This window comes from Salmo salar, chromosome ssa16, assembly GCF_905237065.1.
Source record: "Salmo salar chromosome ssa16, Ssal_v3.1, whole genome shotgun sequence".
Lineage (NCBI taxonomy): Eukaryota > Metazoa > Chordata > Actinopteri > Salmoniformes > Salmonidae > Salmo > Salmo salar.
The window spans coordinates 53477223-53487258 of NC_059457.1; the positions used below are offsets into that span (position 1 = coordinate 53477223).

At 39.9% G+C, this 10036-nt stretch overlaps 2 protein-coding genes across 7 annotated transcripts in view; one reads left to right on the forward strand and one right to left on the reverse strand.

The window, feature by feature from the left end:
* Nucleotides 1-3820, reverse strand: part of armc9 (armadillo repeat containing 9) — a 97140-nt gene extending 93320 nt beyond the window's left edge. For 5 of the 6 annotated variants that reach the window (XR_006759786.1, XR_006759787.1, XM_014149854.1 and 2 more), the window contains exons 1-2: nt 3625-3820; nt 3117-3210 (exon numbers count right to left, since the gene is read on the reverse strand). Coding sequence is in view for 4 of the 6 variants with exons in the window: in XM_014149854.1 (XP_014005329.1) it covers nt 3117-3191 (75 nt within the window). In the remaining 2 variants the exon portion in view is untranslated. The remainder of the gene's footprint in view (nt 1-3116; nt 3211-3624) is intronic. The other variant, XM_045697413.1, reaches the window with a different exon arrangement.
* A 3010-nt stretch (nt 3821-6830) lies between these two features.
* On the forward strand, nt 6831-9334 carry polr2h (RNA polymerase II, I and III subunit H). Its single transcript, NM_001146652.1, is given in 6 exon segments — nt 6831-6994; nt 7725-7817; nt 7939-8022; nt 8145-8238; nt 8334-8417; nt 8662-9334. Coding segments are annotated over 5 exon segments (453 nt in total). The 5' UTR covers nt 6831-6994; nt 7725-7744; the 3' UTR covers nt 8780-9334.
* Nucleotides 9335-10036: the final 702 nt, after the last annotated feature.

The window sequence follows — 10036 nt, forward strand, 5'->3', positions numbered from 1 at the left end:
GTATAGCACTTTGTGAAATCAGCTGATGTAAAAAGGGCTTCATAAATAAATTTGATTGATGATTGAATTTGATTGACATGTCGTCATACCCTGGGTTGTTCTGAACAGAATGAGCCTGTGTTTGTCTATTGTGAAAAGAAATTGCCACGGCATATGCACCTGAATGTACTCAGGACTCCTTTCTACGCACACCAAAATTACTGTTTGCCTGAAATTAATTGTGAAAGCCTGACGCTGTAATATCGTATTTTATAACTTAGCTAGTCATGTTGGCAATTGCACAAGCTGTCAAAAGACCCAGATTGTGATTTATAAAGGCCATTTTTGGATTGACTAAACAACAACAGTAATTGTGTGATGGCGGGGATGCAGGGTTGTGTTCCATACAAAACAACTACAAGTGTGCTTGCTCTAGTTCCTCAACGGCATCGCTAGAAGACTCTTCTTTGAGTGACAAAAGTGCATTGAAATGACTTCGGAACTGTGCACACTTTGGAGAGGTGTGTGTCCACTTGGAGACACCAGTTAGTCCTCTCACTAGAACTCTTGGAATTATTTTCTCTTATGTTGCGCCTACCCCACATTTTCCAGGAATATTCTTATCGTGTTACTGAATGTGTCCAGGGTATTTTCCTATTTCGGAGAAAAAAAAATGTATGAAATGTATGCATTCACTACTGTAAGTCGCTCTGGATAAGAGCGTCTGCTAAATTACTAAAATGTAATGTAAAATGTTATCAACAAATGCAGAAAAAAGTACAGTAAATGTAAAATGCATATAAAATCAACATTGTAATGTTTGGATTAAGTCCTGTGTCAGGTGAACTGTTTTGTCCTCACCTTTGGTCTAATCATTTTCACAGAATCTCCTAACTGTTCCCCTTCAATTGCTACCATGGTTATGCATATGCTTTCATATTTTTCTGTAAGAAATATTTCAATTTAGAATCGAAATTTACAGAATGGGTACCTGGAGGAAGATGGGGGAAAGTCGTGCTTTTTCAATTTCAGTCAAGGGGAGGGTTTAGTATTTTTTTTTTAATCTAGTCCATTGAAGGATCATGTAATTTTCAGTATTTCTCAGTGTTTTAGAATTTTTAGAATGAGTTGCTTATTAGGCTATACATTGATGTGTACCCGATGCCGCCCCTCATCTCTGATTCTCTGCTGGGCGCGCAATATCAAATGCACCTATAGTCAATGCTTTGAGAAGCTCAGAGCAAAGTTATATTTCTAAGATAACAGCTGGAACGTTTGTAAATAAAACTAGGCTGCATTACACACTGCAATGGATACTCCAACCCTGAGCCCTGGTCTGCTCTGCTCTTGTTGATCAAACACCTTTTCCATGTGCTGCCTAACCAAAGCTGTGCTGTGTAGGCCTACAGTGGCAGTTCAGGAGGAGAGTCCAAGGCTTCTACCGAATTTCTTATTTATATCTTGCGTGCCAACTAGCCAATAACCTATGTTCTGTTTAGTTTGAGAAGAAGAGTGCGAAGATGAGAAGGAGGACCGGAGGTCAACTTTGATAGCCTGCCACTACTATAATTGATTTTCATAAAAATAATGTTTCTTGCCCCATGATGTATTGACCCTACAATAAGAAAGATTCAAGTAACTTACACTGTGTTTCAGCAGCCGCAGCACAATCAATCGGAAAAATGTACACCTCACGGTGCTGAAAGTAGGCAAACTCGAGTAGGCATAAGTCATAGCAACGAACTTCCTTTTAATTACAGTTTACTAACAACAAGAGGGATTTATGTTGGAACCTATTTCTTCTTATTTAATAAATAAGAGGTAGGCCTACCTGTTTGACAGACATTAGGCTATAGGCTGCGATAGCCATAGATTTCTCGGCCAGTTCCTCCAACCACCACGCACTCTTTAAGTAGTCTACCTCTGTGTCAGTGAAGGGCTGTTCAGTTAAAACCAAGACTCGAATTGAAGGGGTATGAGAGGGTATGCCATAGGTCTACCTTTTCTTAAAGAAAATGGCAAAAAGCACAGGCCTACCCTTTGTTAGCTTAATATTTTGAAGAAAATAAAAGGGATCTGATTTATGTAAAAAGTGACTTATAACAGTGCTTGGGTTGGCAATGCTTTATGCTACAAACAAATTGTAAAATACCCGGGAAAGACGTGACTCTGACGCATATGAGGATATCATTGTTTCATTTCTTTGACATTCAGAGGCTGAGCTTCAACCTTCTATAGCTGAGGAGACAAAAAAAAAGTGCTTTGCCTGGGAAGTAATCTATTTCTGTCACTATCAATTGATTGATTAAGGTATTCACTTTCTGCACAATAGAAGATGTTTAATCCCAGACAGCTTTCAGGGAAACACTTGTGACCTTTTCTCGTTGGGTTAAGCCACGGAAGACGAGTAGCCAGCAGTTAAAGCTTACATTTTTTCTGCGTCGGAAGGCCTACTCTGTCTGGGGTAGAAAGGTAGGCCTAACTTTTCAACGTACCATGTTCAGCTTCCTAATGACAGCTCAGATGTAATTATTTGCCAACACTTTTGTTGCAAACAAGACACACTGATTTGGCATTGGAGAATTATGATAAGAAAACACAGGCCTTTCTTTCTGAATATTCTTTTCCTGTAAATTTGGTAATTTGTGGGGTACTAAAAAGGATTATGCTAATATGTAGAATTGCTTGACATTTTTATAAAATTCAATGTTTTCCTCTGACCTGCAAATACAATGATAGATTCATGCAATTATTTTACTATGAAGGAGATCTGTCCACCCCTATCTACTCTTGTGTGAGGTGGTCTGTGAACCCACAACCTTCTGGCCCGCAGCCCTCTATGCTATCAAAATTCCTGAGTTGCCATGTAATGCTTACAGGAAGAAGAACAGTTTCTAAAACTGCATATCTAAGGCTCTGGTCTGTCCAAGAAGTGAGGTTAAACGATCGAGGGGGGGGGGGTCACTTGTTTATTTTCAAGGTAAAATATATTTTGCTGAAGGGAGGGCCATCCATTTTCATTTCAGAGATGTCCGATTTTCTCCATGTAATCCTTATTATAAATAAAGTTCATAGCCCTATCCATATAGGCCAATTCCCGCGAGTGTAAAAGTTAATATACCGTTCCTTTCACATACCTCCTTGATCATCCCGAGAAGATCAGCTTCATTGGCCAAGATGTCCCCCATCTCCTTTATCTCCCCGGAACTCATGTGAAGTTGTAAACACTGGCTAAAAGACACGGAAAGCATGCACTGGTTTCTCTGCTCATGACTTCACAATGTGAGTGTGAAATCCCAACAATACTGCCATTTCTGGAATCGAGGCTATGTATGGATGGTTTTCAACACTGACATAATTGACACAGCAGGCAGGCACACTTAGCTTATTAGCTAAGGAGCTAGGTAGCTAAGTTACATAAGGCAGCTCAGAACTGGTGACTATATAGTTAGCTAGTTAACGTTACTGGTACTAACTACACAAGTCAAAGCTAGCTACTAGCTAGCTACACAAGACATAACTTGCCCTTCCCATCCATAGCTAGTTGTAACGTTAGTTGTTTATCGGCATTTACCTGACCTAGCTAGCTAACGATAGCTAATCATCCAAACATGTTGTAAAGTTATATAGCACGCACAACCTTACCTTTTTCACATTGCAGTCTACTTCGAAATATGAATTAATATTAAACCTTTAAATAGATGTATCTTTATTTATATGTTGACTAAGTGCAAGGTTATGCATAAAAACAAGACAGACAGCTAGCTAACACATTAGCTAGCAACCAGACTAGGAAGACGCCTAGAATCCCTAGCAACCGAACTGTTGTGAAACTATGGCTGGAAAGTGGAGACAGATGACGTAAATGTCCTAAACAGCAGGGTATATGCTATTCTGAATCCTAAGGGACGTCCCTACCCAATTTTGAAGATTTAAAATGGTAAGGTTTTATGGTTAAGTAGTTGTTAGGGTTAGGGTTTAGCGGTAGGGATGTCCCAAAAATCCCGGATAGCACTGACCAGAAAATTAATAGGCAAAGAATATGGTTTTGGGATAAACACAGGAAATAATGTCTGAAGTTACAGGTTTAGGAGATTGTATACGTTTTGTTCGATAAGATAATATCAGTCAGTTAACTTGACCTTTATGAATTATGAATCCTTTAAGTGCTTAAAAGTTCACAAAAAGTGAAGTTAGCTGATGAAGATTATCTAGAACAAAACGTATAAAATCTCCTAAAGCTGTGTTTACCACAGACCTTATTTTTTTGCAATTATCCAAGAAAACTGACAAAAAACATTCATTTCCCCAAAGGTTTTTTTAATTTTTTTTAATTTCACCTTTATTTAACTAGGTAGGCTAGTTGAGAACAAGTTCTCATTTGCAACTGCGACCTGGCCAAGATAAAGCATAGCAATTCTACACATACAACAACACAGAATTACACATGGAATAAACAAAACATACAGTAGGCCAAAAGAAAACAAAAAGTCTATATACAGTGAGTGCAAATGAGGTAAGTTAAGGCAATAAATAGGCCATGGTGGCGAAGTAATTACAATATAGCAATTAAAACACTGGAATGGTAGATGTGCAGAAGATTAATGTGCAAGTAGAGATACTGGGGTGCAAAGGAGCAAGATAAATAAATAAATGCAGTATGGGGATGAGGTAGGTAGATAGATGGGCTGTTTACAGATGGGCTATGTACAGGTGCAGTGAATGTTCCGGAATCAATTGCACTTGTTTTCCCGCAGTGGCGCTTGGCCTGATTTCAGAGGCTTTATTGCACTTTTTTTAAGCACCAGCTGCTCTGACAGCTGGTGCTTAAAGCTAGTGAGCGAGATATGAGTCTCCAGCTTCAGAGATTTTTGCAGTTCGTTCCAGTCATTGGCAGCAGAGAACTGGAAGGAAAGACAACAAAAGGAGGAATTGGCTTTGGGGGTGACCAGTGAGATATACCTGCTGGAGCGAGTGCTACGAGTGGGTGCTGCTATGGTGACCAACAAGCAATGGCAGAGTTTGTGTCTTCAAAAATACGCCATTGCTTTTGCTCCCTATATAAATAATAACAATGATAACCAAAAGAAGTTATATGTTTTGACGTATGTGATCTGTGGTGGGCCATGAACATTCAATTCAGATAGTAGTATGTGAAATCACCACAGGAGGTTGGTGGCACCTTAATTTGGGAGGACGGACTCATGGGAAAAGCTGGAGCGGAATCAGTGGAACGGTAACAAAATCATGCTTTCCATGTGTTTGATGCCATTCCATATGCTCTGTTACGGGCATTAGTATGAGCCATCCACCCCTCAGCAGCCTCCACTGGAAATCACAACGCTTTATTTAATGTTTAATCCACTGTACAACTGTTTAGGAGGCTGGGACAGCTGCAGCTGTCCTTTCTGCACAGACACTGGTGTGGGTCTTGGCCAGTTGATCAGTGAACTATTACATTCTTTTTTGTTACATTTTGAGGTTACATCTTTAGGTTGAGAAGAAGTTTAAATTATTTGGCTCAATAAATAGTTTTAGCACAGAAATTATCTTTTGGTTTTAGTTCTAATAGCTTTTGAGTCAAGTTTCACTTTCAGAGTGAAGTTGATTTGGTGCAATAATTCCCAAACAATGACTATTTGTTCAAAGATATTGTAGGAAATTTGGGGGGTAGCCCCGACTGGGACTAAAACCCGTGTACAGTGACTATCAAGCCAATACCTTAACCATTACGATAAGAGGTCCGAACCCCTTGATGAGGTTGCTATGTGTTGGGCTAAATAGCCATCACTAGGCGGCTTCCACATGGTTACGTAACCCTGCACCTTAGAGGCTGCTGCCCTATATACATAGACTTGAAATCACTGGCCACTTTAACAATGGAACACTAGTCACTTTAATAATATTTACATATTTTTGCTTTACTCATCTCATATGTATATACTGTATTCTATTCTACTGTATTTTTGGCTATGCCACTCCGACATTGCTCATCCTAATATTTATATATTCCTTAATTACATTATTTTACTTTTATGTTGTCTGTATTGTTGTGAATCGTTAGATATTACTGCACTGTTGGAGCTAGAAACACTTTGCTACACCCGCAATAACATCTGCTATACATGTGTATGTGACAAATAACATATGATTTGACAAGGTCGCTACAATATTTAAAAAAATCTCCTTTGTCAGCCCATTTCCCATCTGATCAGTGCTATCTGGCATCCTTGGGGCATCCCTACCCTAACCCCTACCCTTCTTACCTAACCCTAATCTTAACCATTTTAAATGTCAACTTCAATGTGGTAGGGTGTCCCAATGGATCAAGTGGTTGATGCACAACAACTGAAGAGTTTCTGCCTTCTCACGTGTATTTGGGTTGTATGAGATTCCCTGTGAAAGCCTTCGTGCCCAAACCCATAAATGTAAACTATTTGTGTCAAGTAGTGAGGACTGTTGAGGTGAGGACAGCTCATAATAATGGCTGGAACGGAGCAAATGGAATGGCATCAAACACACGGAAACCATATGTATTTGATACTATTCCACGCCAGCCATTACTATGAGTCCGTCCTCCCCAAGTAAGGTGCCACCAACCTCCCCGTGGTGTCAAGTGTATGTAGACGGGAGAAGTATTATATGCCAGTTGTGCCGAAATGCTGCAATTGTGGTGGTGAACATGCACCCGAATTTCTATACTATCGTTGTTTTGTTTCAATGCCCCGAACAGTAGGTGGCGGCAATACACCAATGGGTGTAGTCTGCCATAAAACTTTAAAGAAGAAGAAGAAGTAGGGCGTCCCAAGGATTCCACATAGCACAGACCCACTTCCGGGTATTGTCGGAAGTAAATAGCTAGAGTTCGAATATCGAGCACGTTTTCTCAGCGCGGCACAGTAATTAATGTTTGATTTAGGTTATTCAGCACATATTAAATTACAATTGTCCTTATTGGAACAACTATAGCTAGCGAAAAAAAACTTTAAAAAAAGGAATTATTCACTTAATCAAGGTAAGTGATTAAGTTGTTGCTGTCGCCAAGCTAACTTGCTAAATATGCCGATTTAGCTTGCTAACCAGTGATGCTTTGAGTCATATAGTTAATTTGTAAAATTAACTAGCTATAATAAAAAATTATGAAATTGGCGTCATGGGTGGACAATGCTCGCTCTAGTTAGCTACTGTAACTAGCTAGTAAAAAGTAAAAGATAATCGAAATGGTGGTCAGAAGCATTGCGACTAAACATAGCTAACAGTAACGTTAGCCTCTACGTTAACTTTGCCACGGCTGGCCATGTGAACTACAATTCAGACACGGGTTAAGCGTCAAACATCGCTAGCGAAACGGATTTTGAAACATCAGAAAGAAAATCTTTATTATAATAATTAAAAAAATATATACACGTAAGTTATACTTTTAACATAAGCACATTTGCACAGATCCATACGCTGTATGGTTAATGCCGCTTTCAAACTCTGGAAAAACTCGGTCCATTTTCTTCTAGAGCTCCGACCTGAACATCACTCACGTCATTAATTGACCTCGTATTTTTCCGTGTTCCCTGTTTTGAACGCAGCATAATTATCACAGGCTGTTTGTTACCTCTTGTCTTCTTTAAACAAGCGCTGTAACGTGGAGCTGTTGCTGTTCTTCAATAGACGCGTTAGTTTCTATGATATGGCTACCTACTAGCACAAAGTAAAGTGTAAACTGGATGGATTTTCTGTGTTTCATTGACCAGGGCACTAGACCAGAACAGACATGGCTGGGATATTGTTTGAGGACATCTTTGATGTGAAAGACATCGATCCAGATGGGATGAAATTTGACAGAGGTGAGAGTTTTGGAATAAGCTTAGGCTAGCTTTACAGCACTTCATGTCCCAAATTTGTAAATAAATCTGGCTGCATGATGTAGTAGCTATGATAATTTATTGTGGTTTGTCATTGCTTCAGTTTCTCGTCTGCACTGTGAAAGTGAGTCTTTCAAGATGGACCTCATCTTGGATGTAAACATTCAGATCTATCCTGTTGACCTTGGTAAGTGACGTGTGAATGTGTCTTGTCTAATTTCTAATAAAATCTTTTAAGTAAATGTGAACTTGATTGCCGTTGTAGTAGCCTGTTTTGTATATTTTATGCATTTCCAACTATCCCTCTAGGTGACAAGTTCAGATTGGTAATAGCCAGCACACTATATGAAGATGGAACTCCTGACGATGGGGAATATAATCCACAGGATGATCGGCCGTCCAGGTATATTATTGTGAAACTGCTGTGTTGGATATATTGGGCTACATTGATTTCCTGGATTTTTTTGTTGTTGTCTGAACCATGTTTCTCTCTGTCAGGGCGGATCAGTTTGACTATGTGATGTATGGCAAGGTATACAAGATTGAGGGTGACGAGACCTCTACGGAAGCAGCTACACGTCTGTGAGTGACAATCCAGCAGTGATGTTCAATCAAACAAGTTTTTCAATCAAACACGTTTTTTTTGTAAGAATGGGAAAGGAAAAGAATCAACTCATTAATTCATGAAATTATTATTTTCTTTCAAAAAGTTTTCTTGCGCATTCAGCTCTTGTCTGTTTTTGTCCAATGTATGCTCCTTCATTTAGACCACAGCACAATTATTAATGGTGTGTGTGTGTTTGCACGCTGTCCTTCCTCCGTCCAGCTCTGCCTATGTGTCTTACGGAGGCCTACTGATGAGGCTACAAGGTGACGCCAACAATCTGCACGGCTTTGAAGTGGACTCCCGAGTCTACCTGCTTATGAAGAAACTTGCCTTCTAGACCCCCCAGTGTGACCACAGCGGCTCCTCTGTCTACAGTACCCCCTGAACTGGAGGCTGCTACTGTACATTCTGATTCTGTATGGAAAATGTGGAGAGGATGTCCATCTTTAAAGACACTTTGAAGCAGTAGAATGTTTTAGTTTTTTTTTAATATTTAGTGACGTTAGATTCTCCAAAAGAGATGGACTTAGAGAGACCGTAAAGCAAAGTCGTGTAAATAAAGATGTTTTTTGATAATCTGTATGTGGTGTGCACTTACTGTATGTACAGAGCTAGTTTCAATGTTACTTTTTATTGTATTATACAACGTCGGGGGAATGTTCAGATAAATAATGTGTAGAACAGACATGTCTCTGATATGTTATAATCGCTTTCTCAGTTGTTCTTCCTCGTGGATCTTTCATTACTTCTTTCTCAACGCATTGGGGAAGTTCCATGGTCTCTCCCTTTTGACCATGTCCTCCAATGCATTTTGAGGATGAGGCACAAGGAAAGACGATTGAGAAAGCCGTGAAGCAGGGATCATCAACTAGATTCAGCTTTGGGCCGATTTAAAAAAAAAAAAAAATTATTACCAAAAAATTAAACAATTTTTTTCTATAATAAATATATAACAAATATATTATTTTTGGAGTGCATTGTCAGGGGGCTGGAACATAACCTCCACATTGACTCTGTACCGGTACCCCCTGTATATAGCCTCCACATTGACTGTACTGTAACACCCTGTATATAGCCTCCACATTGACTCTGTACTGTAACACCCTGTATATCGCCTCCACATTGACTCTGTACCGGTAACACCTGGTATATAGCCTCCACATTGACTCTGTACCGGTAGCCCCTGTATATAGCCTCCACATTGACTCTGTACTGGTACCCCCTGTATATAGCCTCCACATTGACTCTGTACTGGTACCCCCTGTATATAGCCTCCACATTGACTCTGTACTGGTACCCCCTGTATATAGCCTCCACATTGACTCTGTACCGGTACCCCCTGTATATAGCCTCCACATTGACTCTGTACCGGTACCCCCTGTATATAGCCTCCACATTGACTCTGTACTGTAACACCCAGTATATAGCCTCCACATTGACTCTGTACCGTAACACCCTGTATATAGCCTCCACATTGACTCTGGACCCTAACACCCTGTATATAGCCTCCACATTGACTCTGTACCGTAACACCCTGTATATAGCCTCCACATTGACTCTGTACCGATAGCCCCGCTATTGTTATTTACTGCTG